Source organism: Pelecanus crispus, chromosome 13 (assembly GCF_030463565.1).
Source record: "Pelecanus crispus isolate bPelCri1 chromosome 13, bPelCri1.pri, whole genome shotgun sequence".
Lineage (NCBI taxonomy): Eukaryota > Metazoa > Chordata > Aves > Pelecaniformes > Pelecanidae > Pelecanus > Pelecanus crispus.
In genome coordinates this window covers 2,547,882-2,575,456 of record NC_134655.1, presented here as the reverse complement: position 1 = coordinate 2,575,456, position 27,575 = coordinate 2,547,882, and the positions used below count along the sequence as shown (strand labels likewise).

Sequence of the window (27,575 nt, the reverse complement as noted above, 5' to 3'; positions counted from 1 at the left end):
CATCAGAAACCATAGGATCTGATACAACAAAGTTCTCCCTAGGGATGTTTATGAGTAGAGTAGCTCAGTGCTTTGAATACTAGTACTGCTGTATTTTTTGTCTCGTATCAAAAAAAAAAAAAAAAGTTTAACCGCGTGTGCAGCCTCAGCTCTCAAACCACGGCTGCGTGCTTCACTGCTCACCCAGAGTCAGCCTCTCGTCCCTTGTGGGGGGAAAAAAAAAGAATAAAAAAAAAATTCGAAGCCCCAAAACAAAACATCACCAATGCCACGCTGGTTCAAACGGAGCGAGTTCCTCCGAGGGCTGACGGTGGGCCTGGGTTACTCCTTGGCATCCTGCTCCTCTCCCTCCTGGGCACCGTCTTCGCTGGCCTCCTTCTCCTCTTTGCTACGCTTGTTCTTTTTGTGCTTGTGACGCCGGTGACTCTCCCCCTCCTCGCTCTCGTGTTGCTTGCTGTGGCGGGGAAGAAAGGGGAGAAGAAAGTCACATCAGAGACCCAAACGCCCTGACCACGGCGTGCGCGAGGACGGGGCGCTTTGATCTAGAATAAACAGGAGACGACGCGAAGCGCCGAGGGCATCACGGTGCCGTTGAAAGGCTTCCCCGTGTTTATTTGGGACGATCTGATAGCCCGCGTGGCTGAACCGAGGGCAGGTTATGCAAACCGCTGGAGGCGGCTGCTTTACGCCACACGCTGCGTCGGTGCGCGGCCTCGGCAGGCGGCACGCTAGGCAGACTGCTGTCAGAATAATTTTTGCATTTTTTTTTTTAATAAGCAACATCTCTGTGTCCCTCCCACTCCTAAGGGAGCTCTAACGCTTTTGACATGTCTCAAGCTTCAGCGTGAAGAGCTGAGGCTGCTGAGAGAAGGAAGAGTCCTAAATTCGAGGTGTCTGAAACTTTCACTCCTCTGAACATCTTTGGAACAGGCTGCCCAGAGAGGTGGTGGAGTCACCATCCCTGGAAGTGTTCAAAAAACGGGTAGATGTGGCACTTGGGGACATGGTTTAGTCTAGTCTACCCTTGATTGGCTTAGAGTAGACTTGGTAGTGTAGGTTAATGGTTGGACTGGATGATCTTAAAGGTCTTTTCCAACCTAAACGACTCTATGATTCTATGATCTTGGGGAAATCCCTGGACTAGAGGCACGAAAGAGATCAGCGTAGCTAGAGAAACGTGGGCTTCCTAATGGGAGGCAGATCCTGTTTCTACTTCTGCTTATTCAGAAATGACCCAGCACTTCACCAGCTTTGTGCTTTAAAACTGCTCTGTCTCCTCACCCAGCACTGTTTTCCAGCCGCAGCAGGATAGCTGTGGACATTTATACAGGATTTCTGTGATGGGGGAGAAAATCCCAGCCGGAATCTGACAAGGTTCCGCGTGTCTCCGAGCCCTGCACCGCTGACCAGAGCCAGCCGCGCCGCGCACGCACAGATCACCCTCCGTCTCCAAAGGTGGGAGCTCTGGCTTTGCCCACCCTGGTTCATGGCCCCCCCCGGGAGGAGATTTTCTGTTGCTTCTCAAACGTGCAATTACTTCTCCTCACAGGTTGAAAACCAAGTGTGGTCTCTAGAGCGGACTGTGGTGTGAAGGTGGCGGAATTAAAAACAGAGCCCAGGAAAGAGCAGATTAAGTTTATCACAGGAAGACGTACTGTCACACAGTACAGACACCCCGCTCCACGAGTGGGGACAGTCAGGTGTAGAGACAAATCCGTACCGCAGCTGGGATACCAGTTTAGCAGCAGGCACCTAACTGGCCGAACCACTGAAGCCCTGGCTGAAAAGCTCCCGGCTTCATGTAATTTCCTGACTTGTTTAATAAACAGTTTCATAGTCATTAATATGGGGGAAAAAAAAAAAAAAAAAAAAAAAAAAGAAAAACCAGGTTAAAAAAAAGGCTGCTGCCTCTCCTCAACACATCTTCAGCCACTTCGTGGAGAGCCGCACGGCGGTGTTTTACGCTCGAACAATGTGACTCTCCTTTAATATTTAAACAAGCATCAGCGATTTCCTTCAGACTGGTCAATTTGCAGTGAACTAGAAACTACAAGGAAACCCTTTCATCTTCCTGCTAATGCCTGAAACAGGCTCAAATCTCAAAGTGCCTCAAGCGGGGACTCTGGTACGCGCTCGAAGTGGCCTTAAACACAAAGTATTCCTCCCTTTGTTTTAGCTAAGAAACACTTCCCACCCTACCACTCTGAGCAAGACGGAGAGCATCCGTGTGCGGTTTAAGGAGCAGAGGCAAAGTCGCCCGATTCCCGCCTCGTGCAGCGGCCCAGTTCTGCCAATCGAGCTCTCAAGCAGTTTCTGACACCGCTTTGGTGAACTCCATCCTGTCCACGCAGCCAGGTATCTAGCACTAGATTCCAATTCTGAGCAGAGGAAGCTGAGAAATAACCCTTAAAGCTACGGCCTTGTCAGTCTGGTATCAGTTCAGCTTCCATTTGTTTTGTATGCCGTTTTGATTATGGTCCTGGCCTTTCTACCCATCACTTTCGTTTCCAACCCTCCAGCAATCACTCCTCTCTTGAAAACCTATTCATCTCCATAAGGATGAGACCCAAGTTCAAAATAAGGGTAGTTACCTACAGAGCTGACAGGAGTTTCGTCTGGAAGTAAGCAAGCTGAAGCACCAGAAAAACCGAGCAAGTCTGCTCAAGGCATTACTGGGATATAAACTGAGACGGCAACTGAGCATCACCTCAGACCAGAGACCAGACCTGCTACTTTGCTAGAAGAATGCTCTCAGAAGATCATCATCTGTAGCTGATACATTTTCTCCAGAAAAGCTGGCATTTTAGGACATCCTACCCTGTTCCAAAAGTGTTCCACCTTTGTCCAGATCATCATCAACCTCACTATGAGAAGCACTGGGCACAGAGCTCCGATGGCGCAGCGCTCAGCCTCCTGCTCCGGGAGGACATTTCAGATTACAGGCTGCAGAAAGCTCTGCTCTTCTGCACAAGAACACGTAATACTGAAAAGCTGATGCTTCTGTTAGGGTTTTGCATTTTACTTTGCATGTACTTTCTTAACAGCGGGAGCTATGCTGTTCTGATGTGACGTTTAGCACAGGTTAACCTCTCCTTCGTCCGTCGGTGCTGCAATTTTGTCGGCAGCGATTTGACATCCTGCCAGCTGCCTTACTGAGGACTTCCAAACACCAAGGACTCCTCTCCGACAGGCAGTTCTGCCTCCTGCCCAGGTACGTGCCCGAGAGCGCTCTCTCTGCCTGGGCGTCGCGTCTCAGGACATCGGCAGGTCACAGGAAGCCAGCATAACCCGGGGCGACAGTTCTGAGAACATCAACCTTCTCGTCTGCAGCTAAGGTGCCTTCCCACCCACAGCCCAGTTCAACCCTAAACAGCTCTTACCGTCTTGAAGACTTATGCTTGCTGCTCTCCTCTTTGTCTCTGTGCCTGCGCTCTCGGTGACGATCCTCTCGCTCCCTACTGCGGTCACGACTCCGGCGGTAGTCACGCTCAAAGTCGTAGCTGCGCTCTCGGCTGTAGTAGCGGTATCGTTCGTCATCGCTTAAGGAGAGAAAGGAGAAGTGAGGCAGAGGAACACAGCACTTGTGGACCTGAAAGTCAGGAGCCACGTTGGCGGGACTGTAGAACCCCATCCTCACCAACAGAATCTGTCACCAGGCTGAGGTATTTGTGCTGCTCCTGAAAAAGCCTGCACCAATGAGCTGCTGCTGCTTGTTGCACCCCAGCTGCAACCCAATCATGGTTTCTAACCACAGCGAAATAACTTTCTCCCTTCGCCTATTACATAGCTCGCAAGCCCAAACGGTTGAGTATCGTGGCTTTCTCCTGGCCTCTCAAGGCAAAGGGTTTACAAAATTTGTTCTTTGGATTTGCCAAGGGACTACCTTAGCAGCAGGCAAGTGGCCAACGTCTCAGGGCTTTTGCCCTCACAATCCTTCGGGAGCATGTCCAAGACATCCAGCTACCTTGTTCAAAACCAACAGAAACGCGCTCCTCTTACCCTTCTGCCTCCCCTGGTGCTGGATTTTACCTCACAACACTATTAATAACCTGTAATTCTTTTCCACGAGTTAGACTAAGGGACTGTTTTCTTCCCTGTGAGTTCAAAAACTCAAGTTGTGAGCGTAGCTGACACGGTCTTTCTGCCTCCACCTAACTGTCTGCTGGAGGCACCTCATTCAATCCACGTACAGGAGTGGGCACGACGCACCCCAAATTCAGATACATCCCACACTCCCCATCCCTCTACATCTCGTAGTCCCCATTCAACTTCTGAAAGCCAAAATCTGAAGGTTTAACAAGTCCCACTGTGGGAAACAATATTCAGACTCGGAAAGGAAGGAAGTCTAACACTCATGGAAACAAGCTGGACAAACAGATGTCCAATACCCATCAGGTGGGAGTGCTCCAGAGGACTCTGCTGAGCATGGCTACTTGCCCTGCTGTGGCAAGCAGCTTGATCTTAGAGGCCAGCATGCTCAAGAGCACCCAGAAATGTGCTCAGGAGAGCTGATCACAGGACTTGGCTGCAGCACGAACCTGCTCAGGAAGGTCTGAGCTCTTCAACCTGTAGCAAGTCTGTCTTCTGTTCTGTTCCTCCCTCTTCCACCCACAGGCTTGTAAGGGGGTGGGGAAGGTTAGGAAAATGTTGCCCTACTTGCTCACCCCCTGCACCGGGAAGGTCCCCGGCACGCAGCACCCCTCTGCCAGGAGCGCATTCTGATCATGTTTTGAATGACTATTGGTATTTCTGAGCCTCAAGCCTGCAAAACACTGACGCTGCCTGCGACAGAACAAAAAAGTGATGGGTTTAGAGAGAGTCTTTGCAGCGTAGCCTTCACTTTAGCTCTCTAGAGCAACGCTGGGAGGCTGAAAGCCTCCTTTCTCAAGCGCTCCCAGCGCCACTGTCGCCTGAGATCACCTCAGTTCCCACCAAGGCGGCTTCTCCAGCACTGCTCGCAGAAACGCCCGGGTAAGGATTTACATTTCAGGGCTGACTCCTGGCGAATGGCACTCCTTGCCCTGAAAGCCTCTATAGGAGAGCTGAGCAAAGCAGGGGTGGTTTTCCCTTTGATCTGACAGTTGCATTTAGAAGACAAGAAGCAGCAGCTTCTATGGCCAACGTTTCACACTGAGCTGCGAAATACCTGGTAAACAGAGAGGGGCTATTTCATTTACTGGCCTCACATTACAGCTAGGAGAGCAAGCGTAACTGGTTCTGCTGGATTTAAACAAAAAAAAAAAACCCAGACACAGGAAATCAGCCAGTGACATTGGCTCCTAGTTTGTCCTCTAGTTATTGATCCAAAGTGATCTACTCCCCGGACATTTCAGAAAATTAAACCGGTATCATCTATAATCCCATCCCTTGACCAAACACCTTCTTGCGCTCCAGGGCAAGGCCAGAGCTCCCTGCCGGATAGCCGTGAGCAGAAGCTGCCGAAAACCAGCACTCACTTGTTGTACTCGCTCGTGGTGGGAGTGCGGTCTCTGTCTCTCTCCCTTTCCCGTTCCCGCTCCCGCTCCCGCTCCCTCTCGCGCCTCGAGCCCGAGTACTCCCAATGGCTGCTGCTGGAACTGCTCGTGCCTTTGTCCACCGTCGTCACCCAGGGCGTGTGGGACGTGGAGATGGGCGGGTAGCTGATGAAACCTGAATCTGCAGGGAGAGAGCAGAATCCTTGTCCATCTGAAGCATTAACAGCACCCACGCTGTCCCCCCCTTGCCAGAGATACCCTCTGGAGGTACAGCTGAATCCAGGGAGGCAATGATGGCTGAGCTCCCTCCTGTCCTCACTTTCCCTTTTTACTTTCAGCAGTTTGCTAAGAACACGGGAACACCTTTTCCCTGAGGAGGACGCAAGCAAGACCAGATATTTACAGACAGCGCTGCAAAACCTCCCCAGCCCCTTACGCAGCACATTACAGCAAGGGCTACGCGCTCCCCCGGCTCCTGCTCTCTGGAGGTCCTGCTATATAGGGCATGCTATAAGGTCTCCACCGCGAAAAGTTTCAATCCATCCCGCCCAGACATCCTGGCTTGGAGGGCAAAGGCGCTGCAGTGCTGAGGCACCCCTCTCCCGCCGCCGAGCCGGCTGAGTTTGGTCAGCCCCAGGCTCTTGGCCACCCTTGCAAGGCCTCACTTCTCAGCAGGCACCTTCTCGCCCACGGCGGCAGGCGGGGAGGACCAGTGGCCCCGGCTGTCAGCGACGGATGCCACCTGAGCAGCCCAGAGCCACCAGCACTTCCCCAGCCAGCCGCTGGCCTGCTGGGGCCTGCTCGGCTGGACCAGCGAGCTCGTACCCCAGCGCAGGGCCAGCTGCCGAAAAGCTGCACACGTGGCAGCACCGGAGGCTCGTTTCTCAGGACGGCCTCATGCTGCCCACTCCTCCAACCACCTCCTGCAGCGGAGACAGCGCGGTGCTGCCTGTCATTCTGTCCGTTCAGCACAGCGAGGAGGTGCCGCTCCATGTGCTGGTCACTAAGGGGAGAGGACGCAGGCATTGCTGGCAGGGCTGCAACGGGGAAGGAAATCTGCTGAAATTCTGGCACTGCCTCTTCCATTACAAAACAAAAGGAGACAGGCGCTGCATGTGCCTGTAGGCAGGGAAGGTGATAAAGGGGGGAGGAAGGTGTTCAAAAGCTCAGGGAGGAGATGGGAAGCTGATGGTTGTGCTTGTCCCTACGGGCGGGGAAAAGCAAGAGAGTGAGAGCGAGTGTGAGCAAGTACGTGTGCAAACAAGCACGAGAACGTGTTGCTGAGGCACACGGGGCAGTTCCTCTGTTGCTGGGTATGTAATGTGCACTGAAAACTGTGACCTGAGGCTCAGCACTCAACTACAAAATCGCGTTCATCGCTGCTACAAAACATTCAGCTTCCCAAACGCCTGATGGTGCAAACTTGGCATGTGTTTCTAGTGACCGGGAGAGTTCGGGGCACAAGCAAGACCCTAAAGTTAAAGCAAGCGCGATGTCCATCAGCTTCAGAAAAGCCTAAACTACCAAATACCAGAGAAGAGAGAGAGAAGCAGTTTGACTGTTTGTTATCCTCAGTGCTCACCTGCAGAGTTGTAGCCAAATGGAGGAGGCTGCCTATTATTGTAGCTGGCTGGCTGGCTTTGGAGAGAGAAAAGGATGCAAGTTACCGACATCAGCGCGCCCTTGCAGCCAGGTCTGTGCTGCAAGTTTACCCAGTTTTTGTCTGTGAAACATCCTCATGGGAAAGCCATGGCTTCAGTGCATCTGTTTCACTATCAGAAATGCATACAGGTGCGGTGGCTTTGCCACAGCTTCTGAAACTGCTAGAGCTCAACTGCTTGCCCTGCTTTACCCCTCCAGTCTGTAAATCAGGCAGGCTTCCCGGGAAATAACCAGTGCTTACAAAGAACCCAGAGAATCTTTGTAGAAAACATCCGAAGAAACATGCTGTCAACTACTCTGCACTAGACCTAAACACACGCCTAGATTTTATTGACTCCTTCCTGTGCCGTGAGCACGACAAATCAAGGTAAATGCACAGAGGATTCCCTACGGACTCTGTTCTCGCCCCCGACCCCAACCCACGACCAGCCTAAGAATTACTGATTTTAGACCTATCCTCCACCCTCCCTCGCTACGGAGGAGCTGTACCAATGGCTCAGCCCAGGTGTGGTCTTACCCATCCAAGGTTGGAATGAGGAGAGCTGGTGGTGGTGCCAGAGGAGGCGGGAACAACCCTAGACACAGAAGCATAAGTCATCACAAAGGTCTCACAGCTTGCCACGAGGGAACAAGATTTCATTGCTGTTTACAGTTAAAAGCAGTTAAAGCATCTTGTTACTCTAAACAAGGCCCTGTTTGAAACGGAGTAATTTTCCTTCAGGGTTGTATCTCCTACCAAAATGAAACCCCTACAGCTGTGCTAGTTCTGTAGGGGTACGGAAAGAAAAATACAGGAAGAGCTACCTTCTGTTTCGGCTTATTCATCTTAAACATAAGATTCATTAAGGAGTAAATATCAACCCGTACAGTCCTGCAGAAGACAGAAAAGTCTGGTTCTTGGGATGCAGACACATTGCAACTACAGCAAAGGTTTTATTGCTCCATTGATTAAAACGAGTAACTTTGCCTCTTACAAAGCACGTAACATAGAAGTTACCTGGTTTTGTTCATTCTTAAGGAAAGCCAATTTTCTGAGCACATATACATTTAAAAATCACAAGGCATAGCACCAACAATGCAGAGAGAGTTGTCTGAGAGGCCTGACGCTTTAAAAATGGGCCCGATGTCAAACACAAGTGCTGTTATACAAAATCACAAGGCAGCATCTTCAAGAAAGCAGAATTAAGCAGGAGTTTACAAAGGCCACTTCCAGAAGTGACATAAAGCCTTGGAAGCCAAAGTCCTCAACCCTGACCAGTCTGAAAGTGAGGAGGATGTGCTGACTGCTCCTAAGGGAACTTCTTAAACTTGTATCCATAACTATAAGCAACCATTATTTCTGTAGGCAGCTACCGGTGCCAACAAGAACAGACTAACCACCCATTGGCTTGACTTTGCATAAAAATTCCTCTGTTTATTATTAAGCAAAAAAAAAAGGAGGAAACTGTACTGATACAAAGGACAGGAGTCATCTGATTAACTGCAGTCACTTCCATTGAAGCTAGCAGCTCCAGGTTCCTTTTTAAGTCAGTGGCGACTGAGCCAGCATAGTCAACAAAACCATGGGATAATTCATCACCTCTTACTGTAAACACCTAAAACGGGTCAGGAGCACCCCTCCCTAGAAGCATCTCACCACAAAAAGAGGTAGCCTGATGTCTCCAGCTCAGCTAGTGCAGGTCTATGCTGCAAACAAGTTGAGGAACACGTCTCGCTCTTAGGTGCTTTGGGGTTTTTTCTTCCTTTTCCTAAGATCTTCCAATAAAATGTAATGCCTAGAGCATTTCGATCACGCTTGCTCATCCAGCGCAAGTACTTCGAAGTACTAGTGTGAGAAACACCTAACTCGAATGGTGGTGGATCATCATCATTATCGTAATTAGCAGGTATTCTCCTCATCACCCTTTCCAACCCAGTTACCTGGAGTGGAAGTTCTTTGCAACAGCCTGGCCATTTCGTCCACCTCACTCCTCCCAAACAACTTTAATCTAAACGCACTCGACTAGCGACTGGGCGCTGCAATGTCTACAATCAACACCAGTTTGCATCCATTTTCACTACAATATAGTTCTAAATCCAAGCTTACTATGAGCAGGTTCCTTCCAGTACAACAACGAAAACCAGCTCTGCAATATTATTGCACATTGAGAGGAGTATGAAAAGTGACATTTTAACAACCACAGGAATTTTCTCAGTCTGAGGGACAGCCCAGCTAGCGTAGCTTTTCCGTATTTCCATTTGGGAAGCCCAGGGCAGAGCATCAACACAAAAGCACGGACACAAAAGCTGTGAATCAAGTCTGACACGTCTGACATACAGTGAGGACAGGCACATCAAAGTCCAAAGTGCTTTGGGTGCAGACCTGTTGCAAGTACGTGAATCAAGTGTACAGTATAGCACAGAGGCAGTGGCCTGACCGCATATACGCAGTCACCATCAGCCTTGGATTTTCAGGCGTACGGCATCTGGTCAGAACTATCGCTCCAAACGGTCTGCTATACAAACAGCTAAATTTGTTTTCTCTGGACTAGGCAAAATTTCCAGTTTAAAAAAAAAAAAAAGAATTACAGCTAGAGGAAACTAATTTTTATAGTACTTCTGAATTAGTGGGGTTCTTAACTTACGCACAAGATTGGTTGTTACATTTCTTTATTAGTATTCACCATCTCTACTGCATACCAGGGAGCAAAGGCTTCTGATGGAAATGGCATTTGTTCTGCTCAGTCTCACACTCCAAATTCCTACACAAAGCACCAATTTGTCACTCAGACTTTTGCTGTGCAAATGCCGTAACAAGAACTAAACCATTTCAAATCTAAGTAAGTGGCTTTTGCCATCTGAAGTTCTCTGTTTCACTTTCTAGATTGGTCTTCAGAGACAGAACAAGATAGCATTAAGACGTCCTACAGATTAGTGTTTAGGGCCAGAATATAAGATAAACAGCTAGAGTTCAATGCTGCATTGGAGTTTGTTAGCCTTAAATTAACTGTGCTCTAAAACGGGTCTTGGTGTCACCCTATCTCGTGTAACTTAATCCAAAATGTTCAGATAGGGCCATCTGTGGGGTCAGAATCATTGCTGTTATTAAGAGCAAGTTAACACCTACCTGGAATAGGACCGGGTGGTGGCAGACCTACAGAAATAAACAAGCAAGCAAAACAAGTGAGGACAACAAGTAAAGCACATCATCTCCGTTCCTCAAGCTAAACCTAAAACCATGCTTTTGAATACATTTCACATATTTGAGCAAAACAGACCAGCAGAAAAATTGGTGCTATTAAGCAGTAACTAGCCTACAAACTGTATCATTTTCCCCAGTGATGATCTCTTTACCTTTATATTCTAATTTTAAATGTTGCTGCTCTCTTACAATGCAGAATTCCTTTTTCCAAGCGTCAACACACAAACGATTGGTTTGGCCTTCAGAACAGCGGAAGGAGCTGGAGAGGAGAACCTGCAGATGCTAGTGTGTCCTTTTGCTTGTCTATTGGTTTGGGTTTTTTTTAAACTTTTTTTTTACAAGTCAATCATAACTGCATAGTGAAATCAGACACCCTGGTCAACGACCAAAAGAACGCATGAACAATTTATCTTGCTTTTGCCAGTCATTTTAATGAAAGGCGGTAGGAAAAGCTACCATGGTCCACCAGCAAGTACTGCAGTAATAATCCTCCTCAGATTAAAAGCCTTGACCGTACTTTTTTTAATTCTGTATCTTCTGCATGTGGAGCCAGTGCAAAATATAGGAGTTACTGCACAACACGCTCCTGGTGACTTCTCAGAAGTCTGGCTGCTGCCTACAGGACCAGGGAAAGCCCAGAGCCTGGCCTTCGCTTCAGCCTCGATGCACTATTTAAGCCAGAAGCAACAGGGGCACAGACATGACTCCGGCTGGATCTGAAGATGCGCAGACTTCGTAGGAAGTGAAGACAGAAAAATGTGTCTTAGGCCGTGGCCAGTACGTCTGTAAACTCGCACTGAAAAGGGTCAACAGAAAAATGACCCTGTGCCCCCTGCAACACGCTGCACGAGTACGCAAATTTGGCCTGTTCAGCTGCAAAGTTCTTTGTTCTCTCCACCAGTATTGCCCTATTTTGCCTGGTGCCCAGGAAGAGCACTACTGGCCTCTGTGTTGCAGATGCATTAAGAAACTTTGTGGAAACTGAGTTATTACATGCACAGAAGAGACAGTGAATCTGTTCTGTAACATGATGCTCAAGACAACAAAGTAGAAAAAAAAAATTTTAGAGTTTTTACCTCCACTATCTCAATAGGATTCAGGACTCAGCCTGTAACTGCAGAGGCAAGGGGCACTCCTGCAGACACGGGACTTAGCTCGACAGTGTCTTCTCAAGTGCCAAGTGCTCTCAGCACAATACAAACCCATCTGGTTATTGGTAAGAGCACACAAACTTGTCAATGCTGAGGACTGACCACCCCCTATGGGCTAGAAACCCGTGGTAAAGATCTCCTTTGTATTATTTATATTTTGCTTTTAAAATGAAGCACTGCTCTAATGTCTGCATTGGACACTAGGCTCTTCTAGGAGCAGTGAGAATCATTCTGCAGTGGCAGTTGGTACAATAAAATGCACAGAAACAAACACAGAAAGATACAAATCTTGGTACTTCAAGGCATAAACCAACCAAGAACTGACCTGGATTAGGAGGAAAGTTGTTTGTTAGAGCTGCTGTTGCAGAATTGCCAATTCCAGCATCGCCCTTGAAACATTCGGAATCAGTTCTAGCCAGACAGGATCCTGAACTAAACTGTCTGCTGATCCGACACAGGATAGCAATTCCTACATTCTTAGCTTCCTCCACAGATAAACAGGAACCCATTTCTTTATATTTATCAATAAAGCGAATGGCTTGGTAGCACCCAAAGGCTCGCTCACGGGAACAAAGCCTAGAGTTTTTTTCCAAGGAACAGCTGCCACGTTTGCAGCAAGGGCAAATGCTAAACAGGGTGATGGAAACACTGAACAAAGACTGGCCAGGTGTAAGGACCTGTTACCCGATTGCTCGACTGTCCCATAGCACCTACCGATTAAACCTTTGATTCGCTGCGAGCCTGGGACGTCCTAGCTTGCAGCCTCAGGCTGCCGTCCATTGCCGTGTGAACACGTACCTGGAGGATGCAGGGGAGGTGGAACAGAAGTAACTGGTGGAGGAGGGTGGAGGAAGTGTGGTGGAGGTGGCCCAGCGAGCGGGGGAGGCGGTGGGCCTGCTGGTGGTGCAAACGGCTGCTGCTGAGGTGGCTGTTGGGGCTGCGATGGCTGCTGGGGCTGCTGGGGGGGCTGTGGCTTACTTCCGTGGTCTCCAAGGACCTTAGAAGGCAGAGGAACGAGAAGAGAGCATTTTAATCTCTTGGCTCCTGCAGCTACGACCTCACTCGCTGTGCTGGCAGAAAGGGAGCATATCACCAAACCAGGCAGCACTGCAATACCTGGAAAGACCAGGCCATGCTATACCCAGGGGATAACATCTTTTGGGGAGGAAGGAAGGTTGATCAAAGCAATCAACACACTTAGCGAGGTATCTTCTCTCACGCAGAACAGCAGCGAGACGAGATTCGAGCTGTATACACAACTGTGCAAGACAGCTGACATTTCAGTGTTACGATCACCTTTTGTTCACAGGAACTGCCACCGACACAGGCTTCAGATTAAAAGCTGCCATATTTGAGGGTGACACAGTAGCACTTCCTTTTTTTCTTTTAACCCAATTTATCTTTCCCGAGGGCAGCAAGAGGCCAAATTCTGCTCTAGGTTGTGCCCACGGAGGTCAAAGGAAGACTGGATTCACATCTGTCTGACAAAAGCAGGTCACATACCCACTACTGCTGAAGGAATGATCGATATGCAGAGATACCAGAATGACCTGGAAATACAGGTATCAATGCTTGTAAGTGGGAGGAGCAACAACCATTTCCCAGCAAATTCTTTCTCTTAGGCAAACTCTTTTTTTGGGGCCATTGTAGGCAAAATTTGGAAAACCGACCACTAAAAAAAATAAACAGACCACAAACACATGTAAAAACAAAACGAGGAATTGCATCTAGACAGGGGAAAGGTTCCATATTTGGGTTTTTCTTTTCGTGATTTAGGAGTGGTTGCTAGGAGGAAGGTGGTTAAGAGAAGAGTTCTTGGCAGATGGTCCTCAAACCCTACACATAGCAGCTTCCTACCTAGAAGCCAACCAGAACGTTACTGTCATACACTGGACATGCAAGATCAGAACGGAGCCCCGTTTTAAACCCCAGGCTTTTATTTCTTGTAAGAGACAAGATCCAGTAACACAGGCCCACCCTAAGCCTGAAGAGCGGGCTGCATCTAACGATGCTTAGACTAAATGTTACTTCAAAGTACAAAGAAACACAAGCCCCAAGTAGAAATCCTCCATTGCAGAACTGGAGATTCCAACCTGACAGTGGAGGGGAAGGGAATAATCCACATAAGAGCCTCCCAGCTACACACCCCAAAGAATACTTTGGGAGAGCTGATGAGAAAAGGAACTTGGGCCTCACCACTCAGATGGGAAGGCTAGTCTTTAAAGGACAATCCTAGCTCCTAGCAAGATAAAGCTTTTAACACAGAAGTTAATTCGACCTGCAGAAGGGAACGATACATGCATACGCCTCGACAGGGTTGATATACTACCTACTGCTTTGCAGACAGAAACAGTGACATGGGAGGTCAGGAATGCACAGACATTTGCTCAGGGTTCACCAGAAGTGCAATAAAATCAGTAATTTGTCAAGAGGGCGCAAAACTTTACCTGAATTGGGTTTTCCTCGGAGGCATGCTTATCACGACGTCTTCCTTCTACTCTCCTAATTGTGCCTGCCTGGCCACCGATCACATCAATTGTCCCACCCAGCTTCCTGGTACAAAGCAGATGCATCTTTTTAGGCTCAAAGACATTAGAAGGAGCAGTTTTCCCCACTATTAGACAGACTTCTCTCATAGATTCTTTTCCACCAGGGAAAAAAGTCTCTAGAGGCAGCGCTCAAATTGGACAAGAGGTGAATGAGAAGTCCTTTTTCACTTTTGAGCAATTTGAGCTCTGCTTGCAGGGGTGAGTTAGGTCTCTCTGAACACCTAGAAACATGATCCAAAGCATTACCACATGCAAGCATAGTAACAGATTGCACACTCTGGTTCAGAACTGAAATCCTTTACTCGCTCTCCAGATTTGAATAATCATTCCCAGATCAGGCTCAGAGAAAGTGGAGAATATTTATCAGGAGAAGCCTTTAATGTTATCAGACCAGATTTTTCCTGCTTTCTGTCCAATCTTCCAAGTGCTGCTGATACCACTGAAGTTATTTACAGATCAGATTCTCAGACACTTTCTAGCCTGCCTCCCTGGGGCCTACTCTGTTTCTATTAAAGTCAAAAGTTTTGCAACTGCCTTCAATGAAATCAAGGCCAGATCCTTGAGCAAAAATATATTAATATAGCCAAGAAACAGTGCTGTCTATGCACTAGAGGAAATCAGTCACAGAACCTACAACTTTCCCTGTTCTTTCATCTCCATACCCAGGTCACACCTGGGGGAAGAACATTTTTATAGGAGCTCATTGTAAGGTCACCACAAGTAACCGTTTGTGAGAGAGAGAAGTGCCCGCAACTGAAGTTTAGGAATCCCTCATCCTACAGTCACGCAACAATTGATTTGTGTAAGTATGGCCTTAAACGTGTTTTCCTGCAGTTAGGACAGAAAAACCTCAGCTCTTTTCCAAGTTAGACAGCAGAATTTTCTATCTCAGTAGGAAATTTAGACAAAATGCCAGCTAGTTGGTGAGATAAAGTTTTCTCACTGAAATCTGCTCACTTTGTTTCAGTAAAAAAAAACCATAAAACACAAAAAAACCCAAACAAATCCAACTCATTGCTAAGCCCATGGTTTTTGATGCTGCTGCAGTGTATGAAGATACTCATTCTGGTCCTGACCAAAAGCTCTGCTGCACGAACAGAACCTCATGTGTCAGTACTTTCAAAACCAGACTGCAAGTTAAAACAGACAAAAATGCTGTAGAGTTACAATAGCATCGGCTTATTTTGCAATGGTGTAGATTTTTGAAAATCTCTAACAGCTGGAAACAAACCTGACTGCTTTGATGGCACTATGAAGGGGGACAGAAATGTCAGCAAAGTGCTTAAATGCAAACCAATGAAGTAGATCTTTAAAGCCTATACTTGAAGCAGATAGTTGGTTCTCTCTCAGACAAAGTGAAAAGTTGGAATGCAAGACTGATTTCTGCAAGACAGGTGTGCAAAAGATATAATGTGAATAAAGCAACAGAAACACCCAGATCCCAAAGTTGTTCTTCACAGCGTTGTTTTTCTGAAGCTTTTGATAAAAACCCATCAGCCTTGTAAGGTCAACGTGGTTTTCCCAGCAGAGGCTGCCCATCAAAATGACTCAATTGTTTTGCTTTGTCCAGCCTTCTGGATCCTCTCTCTCATTGGAGAAAATAAGTAATTAGCAAGCACCAAACAGCGCAGCACACAGGTTCAGAAACCAATAGCTCCTCTTATCAGCTGCCAAACATGTAATCCACTTCAGCAGGCAAAGATTAACATCGTGGGAGTAAGAATAAGCCAAGTAAGCATAAGCAGCCAGCAATGTAAGCCCTCAAAGCTGAGGTATTTGCCTTGTTTTTTTCTACTCCCAGAGATGTGCCCCTTCAGCTGGGATCTAGGTTTCCCTCCCTGCACAGCACTATGCTGAGGATATCACCAAGGAGAGGCAAATAGGCAGGCAAAGGTTGCACAACCCTCAGGATAGCACTGCTGAAGACAACAGTTACTGAGTGACCACCGTAGCTTCCTGTAAAGTTTAAAAGCTTCTCCTGTTTCAGGCTGGAGGAGATGCAGATACAGCCCAGGCGGATCCCAGCTACCCCTATGAAGAACACAGTGCACACAGGCTTTATGTCTGCATCGTCCCTTACCTGTTAGGAGGAGGCCCAGCCTTCATGCGTCCTCCCACCAGAGCCAAGAAGTCCGTTTTGAATTCTGTTTTGATGATGTTGTTTTCCACTTCTTTTTCAGCATTTCCTGTTCTTCCTTGCTGAACCTATGGAAGGCAATACGTAACACATAGGTTTAATGCCTTTACTTTCAACTGAACGTAGCATCAGAGAATAACTCACAGCAAAGGAAAAGGGCTCCCTTGAGGAACAATAACAGGGCTCTTGCGAACAAGCAACCTATTCTTCGGTCAAGGCGGCAGACGTTTCTGTAAACTAGCCGGCTATTCCAGCCTCAGCCTGCTGTCCACTGTGTCCTGTTAGAAGTCCAAAAGTTTAATAATCTCGTATCCTGTTTCACGTAGTCCTTAAGTCAAAACTGGAAATAGTAATACTTGCTGTATTGACTCTTTGGCTGAAGTTCTGATTAACAGCTGTCAGCCACCTGATGGACTTCTGCAAAGGCTGATGGCCAAAGCAGTCTCCAAACGCAAAAGGCAGCCACACAACTGCAACCGTCAACAGCACCAAGCAAAACAGCCATGGATGCCCAGCTCCCCTCTCTACACCTCTCACATCCACAGGATCTTCCAACCAGACACCCCTATGGCTGGACAGCCTCAAAGTCAACTGGAAATTCACTCAAGTCTTGCTACTGTAGAGCTACCTGTCAGGCAGCTGGAACTGTTCGTTCTGTAGAGAAAAGATTTTCAGCAGAGAGATTTAATCTTTAAAGATACATTTTTATGTTTCTCATCACTGAAACGAACACAGAACAGTTAGGTATTAAGGTATCTTCTGCTCTTATACTCTCATCTCTGTGATTACAAAAACAAGTCCCAGTTTTATTGTAGCCATATGCAGGAGTAACACGTCACCTACCGTGATCTTATTTTCAGTGCTGATGGGAGGAGCAGGATCCAGTCCAAGCTGAAGCCGTCGCTGCTTTTCACAATAAGCTTTCCATGTTTCTTCATTGAATCCATAATTAAAGTAATCAGAAAGATCAGCACCTAACAAAGGGAGTAGAAGTTAACATAGGGATTCTAGCAGACTTGCATTCTCAAATTGTCCTTTAACTGCTTAAATGAAGAGTTAAGAAAACAAGAATCTTCTAGAGAACACAGCTTACTCTCCATTTCATTCTGTCAGAAAGCTGGTGTGTGCCACAGCGGAGATGGCTGCACCCTTCTGTGGGAGGGGGACTACAGCCTGAACAGCAGTGGGACCATTTGGGACAGAATACAGCACGTATGCAGGCTATTAAGAGACATGCCTGCAACCACTTATTCACCAACTGGATTTTTTCAGACTGGTTTCTTCCAATAGTCCAAATGAGTTGAGTGCTGGGGAGAGCACAGGAATGACGGTTCCAGCTACCACCACGAAACCAGGATGGTGCCAAAGAACCGTTTTCTTGGCAGAGCTAAGCCAACATGTTCTGCTCCCGACGATCATTGCCTTTGCTGTTTTGAGAAGAGATTCTGGGACTCACCCATTTTGTGAAACGGGGCTAAAGTGGAAGTTTTTATTGATATGTCTCAGACTACGCAAGTAATCACAGTTTAGTCATGATCCTAACTATAGCCTTCCAAGATTGTTATCTTACTTTGACAGTCTTCTGTGAAATGTGCCAATTCAGCATGAGCACTTCTGAGTAAGAGAGGCGGCCACAAACTGCTTGCCAAGAAAACGTAGATGCAGAGAGACAAACACAGCTGCAGCTAGCTCTGTAAGGCGTACCTCACAACAGGAAGCATTACAAAGCATCTCCTGGCCCTACTGAGGTGTCCCTCAAACATCCTCCTCTCAAAGGTAGTCCTACACAGACCCATTCTAAAAGAAGGAGCTGATACATAAGGGCTAAGTAAAACCCTTTGACCGTGCTGAGCTAGCATCTACACAGCAAGGTTTAAGTTTATCTTCTAGGTAGGCCGCTCTTCCTGTTGTACCACCCAAATATGCAAATTTCACCAACACAGACTCAGCAACATGACATTTACATATCTATTTTATCAGCCTATATTTCAGCCCTTTATCAGTTCTTGCACACTGTATTTCTTCTTCCTGTCCCTCACTTAAACAACGTGCTGAACAATTAACTTTAAAGGATATAAACCTGAAAGGCTGTTGAGTAACAAGCTACTTGCCATCTAAAATAAACTTACAGGCCACACCTCTGCAGACATCTTCCCTCTATTCGTACTTCAACACTGTTTTAAGGCTAGCTGGCTTCATTTTGGTCCAGGGATGTCAGCGTGACCACAACGATTTCCATGCTTTATCTCTGAACTTCACTTCATTGTTTTCCTTCTAACTTATTTTCTTCCTAGCCCCCTCTTTCTCATTTCACAGTTGATGGGAAATCCCCTGCAGAAGAAAGGCTACATTTTCTATCACGTCTGTACTAGCTACTATTCATCACAGAGAGCTTTAGTGCTGGTTTGATACCATGACACGTTGATGTAGTTATCAGCACTGTCATGTACTCCGATGCTCTTCATTTCAGGTGGGCAAGAGATACCAAATACGCACTGCAGACAACCTTATAAAAGCACTACTTACTTAGCATAGCAATATTTCTGAAAAGTAAATAAAGCACAGGGGCTGGCGGGGAGAAGTAGTATTTCTGAGAAGAGGCAAGTGGATTTTTTGCTTCAGTTAGCATTTCATCATAGCATGTTTTATGACAGTAGCACAGCAAAAATTTGGATCTTTATGGTTCCTTCATTTACTTTTGTATCAAATTCAGATGAAAACCAGAAGTTTATTTGTAGCATCCTACAGCTGTCATGCAAGAGTCGCTTACTGAGTAGAAATCTCCCTAATAGTAATCAGGAAGACAAAAGGGACCATGTACATATTAAAACCTGCTGCGCAAAGCACTATATGTCTGGACACAGTCTAGATAATATTTGTCCAGAAAAAATAAGTGGGAACTGCTCACTCGCAATCATGCACCTAGGGGCAGAATCTAGCAAAGTATTAGGCAATGCAGCTTTTCTGAAAGAAAAATCCTAGCCTTTCTTGTCAGAGTAGACAGTGTTTTCCTTCCTTTTATTCAATTCTTTGCAGCAGGAGAATTCAACACAAACAGGCAGCTTTCCTGTCATGACATGGGCTCGCATGGTAATTCCCACCGTCGCTGCCCTCTGCAAGGGGTACTTCCCTGCAGAAGTGTGGACATCCCCAGGACCCAACTGAGAAGGGTGCACGGGGATGACTCTGAGCTTGGCCACAGTGAGACAGAATAAGCGAGCTGCTGCACATGAAGAGGAGACCACACATCACCAACAGCCACATCCTGATCCTACTCAATTGACTTTAAGGCCAACAAACATTAGCATATCAGTATCAGTGCAATATTTTCTGGAACTAGGGAATTAATAAAATGGAACATTAAAAAAAAAAGTTGTTCCCTTCAAGGCAGTTAAACTAATAGAGTAAATGCAACCCAATTTTAGGTAGAAGCATGGCTTGATCAATCAGTAAATGTCACTGATTGTCTAGACAGGCATCAGAGGCTGAGCAATACGCATTGTTCTGATTTCCCTGTTCCCTGGCAGCAGTAAATGGACAGAAATTACATGTGAAATTAAAGAGACACAACTAAAACCGGAGAAAGTATTTACCACAAGAAACTGTGAGGCCCCACCTGGTTTCCTCCACGGTTTGTCTTCAAATGAATCTAAATCCACTTCTATAACAGGCAATCCATTTATATTCCCTGCGGCATCTAAGTCAATACCTTTGGGCTGCAACTTGGCTTTGGAGACAGAGAAACCGTTACTACTTTTAATGCAATGCCTTTAATCCACTAATTTGCTGAGTAAATTACACCAGTCAAAAATAAAGTGCTACTGTGAATTCATTGCTGCCTTTATAGCACGTAGGTAACCACAATCAACTTTTCATAAAAATTACTTCAGTCATTCTATAAATAAATAGCCAGGGTATACAGCACTTGCAGTTGAACAGCAGAGAAGCAAATTCAACCCAGACTGGTACTACAGACAGAGTAAATTGTTAGAGCATGCATGAAATTTACCCCAAATGAAAAAAAATTATTATTGTCCCCAGGCAAAATATTTATTTTTCCCTCCCAAGATACACACATTTTTCTCATAACAAGAGACTTTTTCAGGATTAGTCTTAAGTGGACTGTGTACTAACTGGAGTCAGCAAAAATCTGTCAGGTACAGAATCTTCAAGGGGAATTTGTTCTTATTTTTTTCAACCAGAAGATAAGTCATTTGCATAAAGAAATGAATGCAAGGAAGTATACGAAGTCCATGAAAGGACAGTCTCACATACGAGGAAGGACGGAATCCAAGCCTCAATATACAGTATAAACTAAACTGAATGGTGGGGAAAATTTCGTCTGCAGAAATATGCAAGGCCAGAGTTTGTTTCTTTTAGTATCTTACACTGCAAGTAGCTGAGTATACTGACCACAGAGTTAAAAGTTCTTCTCCAGGCAATTTAGAATGTTTGGCCCTAGTGAAACAATATAGTTTAGAAATATTCTGGTTTTTTACTATAAAAGTAATAATCAATGTCTTTTTTTCTAGTTTAAATAGAATTATAATCAGCTTCTTCAGCGGTGGGTAATTAAATCATTCCATTGCACCCCAGACCCTCAGACTGTCCTAGGAGCGCTTATCTTTAGGAAACGCACCTACTATTCCTAGTTTAAATAAGATGTGCTAATTTTATGTCCTTCCAAACAGAGACCAAGATTTGCAGCTGCTCCAGCCATCAGTGCTAGATAAGTGAAATATTGCAAAAGGTGAAGGATAAAAATAACAGCAATACCTGAAGCAGATGCTCCATAGCCTCTACCCGTTTTTAAGTTTAGATTCATAGGAGTTCCCCTATATGGAAAAGAATCACTACATTGGTATTTGAACAAATCACTTGGTTGAAGATTTTCATGCAAAATATATTCAAGTCCTGACACCCTTCAGAAGATGCACAGTTCACCTGGGTTTACTCATGCCTCTCTATGATTATCAGTACTAAGTCTCAACACCTTAAAAGTGAGGCTCATTTGCCACGTAAGTTTCTCTAACCCCACAGAAACGCAGCAAACATACTGACCAACACCAGAAGATTGTCTTGAACATGAAGGGCAAGGTTATTTCAAAGAGCGGTAGTTACCATTCTGCCCAGGAACGCACTTAGGATTTAAATGGAACTGAACAACATGGAAATCATAGCTGCACACAGATCACAGAATGCGGAGAGAAGGTAGAAGCAGATTTGGAAAAGGATGTCTGCAAAATCTAGTGAGCTGCTAACGGGTGGAGCATTGCTCTCCAGAGTCATCCATCAGGCCGAAACTCCCTCTACAACAAGGGAAGGAAATTATCCATCAAGTGGAAAAATTACAGTATGCTGCAAAGCACATGTAAGTCATTTCCTTAAGAGGAAGGCTGCTAGCCACAAGCAAAAATGCTGTCTTACTATTTTTATTCAATGCAAATTAGGTAGAATTTTAAGTCAGTGACATAATCTCCTGGTTCACAAATCCAGCCCCACCATTTCTGAATCATGAAAAATCAGACAGCTGAAAATGAGTAAATTCACAGCTTATGCAAATTCTTATCAATACAGATTTTGGTTCTTGAAGTTTTCAAAGATCATGAGTTAAACACAACTTCCCTCCTTTGATTTTGCCCAATTAGTAATTATTTGGTTAATTTTCCAAAGCAGACCCATGAATTATCATTCCTATTTTATAGATGGATTCTCTGACAAGCAAGTGCAGGACAGAGCTGCCCATCAACCCCTAAGCCCATTCCGGTGTTCTAGCCATTACTCCCATATCTCCCAGAAGACAGATGAGCTCTCATCCCTGCTTTCAATCCCAATCAACACGCTAGAGCTACCTCAGATCAAAAAATCGACGCCGTAATCAGCAATACATACATGTACGATGGTGCTCCCGTTTTAATGTTGCCAATAGTAACTTTCACGTCATCATCATCACTGTCGCTATCGCTGTCATCTTCATCATCTTCACCACTTGGAAGGGCCTAGCAACAATAAAAGCACACAGGAGCTCATTAATACATAAAACTGATAAATTCCCTGGGACAGTAAGCAAAAACTTACAAAGCTTCTATGATGAAGGACTATTAGAAAGAATGATTCTGATATAAAGACATAACTTTGTACTGCACTCCAAGGCTACACAAAGCTGTCTCTGGAGGCAAAAACCATGGAAGTAACCAGTCTTCAACATAAATAGACAGCTGCCCACAAAGAAACTGCTAAGTCCTTTGAAGAAGTGACCCTACATGAGAATCAGGGTAAGATTTCTGAAGGCAGGGAAGGTTTAGCTCGGTTCTAAGAATTTCATCACGTCCCACAGTTCCTCTCCCCTACTCTTTCTTGAAAGAGCTAGGGCTTTTTCTGACACATCTCCTTCACAGGTCCATGGTGAAAGTACACAGTCACAAATAAAAACCACTGAAATACATTCACCAGGCTTCACCTAAAAACCTTGGAGCAAATATTCTCTCACCACAACTTTTGCGGTAGGAAACTGCTGAGGAGTTTGGCTTGGCTTATTTAGCACAATCAGTCCCCAAGCCGCTTAACTTTACACAAGAACTTTACAGCTGCCGATTCGACTCCAGTGCAGCACGGCTGCTGGGGCACAAAAGCAAAGGAAGTCTTCCAGATATCCAGCAGCGCAGTTTTGCAAGATGCATGAGCTGAATTAAGATGCATGAGCTGAATTAAGATGCATGAGCTACAAAAGGGTATGATGCATCCCCGCTACAAAAGGGTATGAGGAAGGTGTTCCTAACCCTCCCGCGTTTTCCATGGCACATGGGTTTGTCAGAACTCTGTGTGAGCCCTCGTGACATACCACAGTGGCAGGCAAAAAAACCCATCAAAAAGACTAGAGAAGAAGGGGTGAAGAACCAAGCCTCCTCCTACTCTTCAGCACTGAGCCACTAGACTGTATTGTAGGAAGTCTGAGCCTGAATCAAAACTGATTCCCAGCACTTTGGGCTTTCTGTCCCAGTGCTTCCCATATTTTACTGGCCCTCGAGAAGTTGTACTAGATATTGAGCTGGAGGTAACACTGTGTTCAGCTTTTCCTGCCAGACTGCAGCGTCAGAGGCCCTCACCTGCCTCTTCAGTGGGCATAAGCAACACTTTGATTAGGGTTCGCTACCCACTACACAAGGTAGGCTGGAAAGAGAAGCCTGTTGCTGTAGTTAGCGCTGGGAACTGACTATCAGCATACTCCTACAGTACAAATGTAACGTATTAGGCACTACCAGCACCTTTACACTTCCACCTTTTTATCCACAAGTATTGAGAAGCAGGAAAATAACTCTGTCTACTGTTTGCAGTGGAACCCATACATGTTGTGACATCTCTCGGTCTTCATTGCTGACAGGCCGGTTCTCCTGAGGAGCGTCTTGCAAAGGGTGAGAAGATTCTGCATGTCTAGAAAATGTGACAGACAAAAGAAAGTGGACAAGCCCAATCTAGAGGTTCACATATAAACACTTCTAAAGCATTCATCCAGGTGACTTTCATATAATGGCTTTATTCATATAGCGTGTTTATTCTGCTGGCAGATAGCTCAACTGTACGACAAAAAAAATTAATCATCCTTGCTTGGCTTTGCTTTTGTTGGAAAGAATCAGTTTAGCGCTTGCAAAGAGCGCCTGACAGACAGCATGGCTGCCTAGCCAAACACCACTCAACAGCTAAAATATAAGTGGCAGCAGTAAGAGCTTTCAGCTTTGGTTCAGCACAACCACAACTGATAGGAATAAGACCATAATAAGCAACACTTCACCTGGTCCTTAAAGATGCTAATAATTATACATACTTAGTAAGCAGCAAGGGCATCTGTCCCATAGAAATTAAGGAAGAAGTTACTTTAGTGTTTCTACAAATAGCTTACATTAATGAGTAGTTAAAATTCAAAGAAGAAGAGAGAGATAATTATCCACCCAATCTTCTCATTCATTACAAATTAGTCCTAATGCAACAATGGTCAGGTTCAGATTTACCTTCAATTAAAGAGTTCGTACAAATGTTAACATTGTTTATTGCATTAGCCAAGCCAGAAAGTCAAATTGGTATACACATGCTAAAAAAGAGTATGCTAAGTGTTACAAAACTAAAATACAAAGAGAGATCATTTTTCTCTAATGTCATAGGTAAAACCTAGTAGAACTTCAAAATAATTCTGGCTTTTCAAAACAGACACTTAGAATAGACCAGGAAACCCAATTCTCCACCAGTACTTTGTGGAGACGTTGCTATTAATTTAAAACCCCACCTCAGATAATAAACATACACAAGATTATCTTCAAAAAGAAACATACGTAACACCTAACAGAATCCAAACACTGTGCAGATTAAAGCCATTTCAGAGGCGGCAGGAAAGGAGACACCAAACAAGTAAGCCAAAAGATCACACTAACGCAACTCAGAAAGCAGTCACTGAGCATAAAAAAAGAACAATTTGAACAGTTACTGAAGGTCTCATATTAGAAAAGCCCCATATATAAAGAAATTCAACAATCAAGCCAAGATCAAAAAGAAGGGATGCAGGTTCAGTAGCTAACCACAGAAGCAAAGGTCCCATTTTCGCCAAGTTCCTGAGGTGACAGCTGAAGACGCTTGAAGTTATAAAAAGTAGGCAAGACGTCTAAGGGAAAATAAGCTTCTCAAAGTACTTCAAAGTTGCAGACATAGGCTATTACATAAGGACCAAAAGATGTCCACTGGAGAAAATCTCACAGGTGGCTCCAAAACCTTTTGTATTTTGTTTGCCAAATCCAAGCAACCTATAACATTGACCTCAACCCCAGAATTTTCTTAAGAATTCAAGATGACTGAATTAAGGAAGAGTGACAAGTATTACCTTCAGCTTCAAGTCACATGAAGTATCTGTGGGTGTGCATTAAAATTTATGAATCGGAGTTCAAATAAACATTTGCTAAGTAACAGTCTTTCCCTAACCTGTTCGCTTCCCAGGAATGGAACAATCAGGTCCACAGCCATCATCTGCATGCAAAAAAATGTCAACAGCTATTTCATTTCCCCAGAATGCCAACATAACCCCGTGCATTGCTGACGTAACAGCATCCTGCACAGACTGCTGGTATTTAATGCATCCTTTAGGCTAAGGAATGTTAATGGATACTGCATCCTGCACGACACTGATCTCTGCTTCATGGGTAGACACAAGTACTCTAGACAAGCCAGCTATGTATCCCTGGAGCTGCAGCCGTTGACAACATAGAAAACAAAGAGGCATTTTTCTTAAAACACCCCACAGCTCTTCATTTAGGAAGATTCTCATTGTGCAACAAAGGAAAAAAAAAAAAAGAGGGGAAAAAAAATTAAGAGGAGAGCTAGCATGATCACTAATAGTTTTCCTTCACACATCTTGTGGTTATTGGAGACAGTTGCTGGTAATTCAGATTTTTAATCCTACTTGTAAAGTAAAATTACATTCAGATGAAAGCGACAAGGAACAACAGATTGATGCAAGTTAGCAGTAATTTTTTTTATCTAAACTAAAAATTGTTCCTTCCAACAAAGCTCGTTTGATGTTTTTACCTACCAGTTTACCAAGTCTGCCTAAAACTTGTTTTTGAACAAGTTTTTGTGTTCCCTAAGCACAGGATGCTTACTACAGAAGTAGGACAGTATCTGTAACAGTCTCAGAAATTCCAGATACTGAATTCACAATGATCTTAAAGGACAATAAATATTAACCTGAACTTTTGAAGGTGCTGAGCACACAGAAGTCCAGTGAAGATCAAGTCTTCTGAAAACCACGCTACATTTAAAAAATGGCAAACAGATTATCTTTCTGCCAAGAGAAAACTCTGTTGGTGCAAAGCAGACTGCTACAAATACAGGGGAGTTATGACCAAGGACAGACAATACGGTCCGTACACAGAGAGCAAAACTGATCGCTGAGTTGTCCCCAATGCTTTTATGCGAAAGTCTTATCCAAGCCACATACTTCACAGATCTCATATAATTTGTTGATTTGATCATGTCAAGATTTTAACCTAGGCTTAAGGTTTTTAGCTTTTCCAGGCTGAAGCACAGGCCACAGTTTTACCAATGCCAGGCCAGGACAAAGGCCAATCCTCAAGGCACCATTTTTCCCAGGGAATTAAACTGGAAAACAGATCTGATTTAAAAATAATTGGGGAGGGGGAAAAAAAAAAAAGGGGGGGGGGTGTTTAAAAGTTAGTTTTAAGTCAAATCAGTTGACTGATCCAGTTCACCTTCCAAATCCATAAATGCTGTGCCAGCCCAAGCGTGGTGGCTGGGGATGATCCCATGGGATGGGAAAAGGATAGGCTGCTGTTTCTGGCAACAGCATCGGTCTAAAGCGTTCACGACGCTATGCTTAACATGGCTTCATCTTCTTTGCAGTGTATGTTGTTATAATGAATAAACAGTCTCTGGACTCACCCAGAAATTGGTCCATCTTCTTGCTTACCAGTGGTGTCATCTGCAAAAACAATAATAAAACAAGAAAATTATTCAAGTGAAAGAAAAACCAAAAGCTAATTTTAAGCACAAAATGCGTCACAGCTACAGAAATACCTAGTAGTGCCAAGGCACTATAAGCCCAACGTTCTCTTTTCAACAAAGTTCAACTAGAAATGGAGCAACTAAAAAAAAAAACAACCAACAAACACAGACTATCAGCAGAAGCGAAGTCTCACGCTACTGACACAGAACAAAATTCAAAATATGTATTGAAAGTCTCAGAGCAGAAGGGGCAAAGGCAAAGATCACATAAGGAACTGAAGTCAGCTGTGGAGATCTTTACATTGACTTTTTGCACACCAGGGAGTAAGAAACATAAAAGCATTCAGTTGGAAAGTCTATGAGGAGGACAAAGACGTTTAAAGGAAGCCCTGTGCTTCTTCCCAGACAGACACACGCCGGTCCCCGGTCAGCCCAGGGGTTAACCTGCATCAACCAGGTTAGTGAGACGGGGATGGGTAGGAAACTGAAATTGCCACAAAGCATCGCGTTGACCTCTTCGCATCGCGGCGTTCTCGTTAGAAGGGCAATAACCCACCCCAAACCCCCCCAAAAAAGGCCGCTAAAGCGCCTGCCGCCGGGCGGGAGCTCGCTCGGGGGCTGCCGGCCCCCTCCCGCCGGCCCCCGACACCGCCCGGCCCCGCACAGCGGGGGAAGCGGGGACCCCCCCCCGCGTCCCAGCCCGGGGGGCGGCCCGGCAGGCGGGGCCGGGGGTGCTGGGGGGTGGCCGGGTGCTTTGCATCCCCCTCCCCCCCCCGCTCCCCGGGGCCAGGCCTGCGGGCGCGGCCGGGGGCGGCGGTACCTACCCCCGTAGAGCCAGTGCTCCTCGTCCTCCTCCGCCTCCAGCGGCGCCGCGCCCGGCACGGCGCCAGCCGCCGGCGGCTCCAGCTCGGTGGCCAT

At 45.6% G+C, this 27,575-nt stretch overlaps 1 protein-coding gene across 1 annotated transcript; it reads right to left on the bottom strand.

The window, feature by feature from the left end:
- Positions 1–112: 112 nt before the first annotated feature.
- LOC104032324 (uncharacterized) lies at positions 113–27,575 on the bottom strand. The gene is made up of 16 exons (XM_075720660.1): positions 27,482–27,575; positions 26,595–26,634; positions 23,501–23,585; positions 22,047–22,153; positions 20,931–20,989; positions 19,771–19,881; positions 16,998–17,128; positions 16,098–16,222; positions 13,916–14,021; positions 12,267–12,465; positions 10,243–10,269; positions 7,654–7,711; positions 7,057–7,112; positions 5,457–5,655; positions 3,381–3,539; positions 113–454 (listed from the first exon to the last, which is right to left on the bottom strand). The coding sequence occupies exons 1-16, from the start codon at positions 27,573–27,575 to the stop codon at positions 322–324; spliced, it is 1,689 nt and encodes a 562-aa protein (XP_075576775.1). The 3' UTR covers positions 113–321.

Excerpts from the sequence above, each read along its gene's own strand:
- LOC104032324 (XM_075720660.1), bottom strand. The coding sequence starts at position 27,575 with ATGGCCACCGAGCTGGAGCCGCCGGCGGCTGGCGCCGTGCCGGGCGCG. Across the intron at positions 19,882-20,930 it reads CTATGGAGCATCTGCTTCAG|CCAAGTTGCAGCCCAAAGGT; the intron begins GTATTGCTGTTA and ends CTGTCTCCAAAG. Across the intron at positions 3,540-5,456 it reads ACCACGAGCGAGTACAACAA|CGATGACGAACGATACCGCT; the intron begins GTGAGTGCTGGT and ends TCTCTCCTTAAG.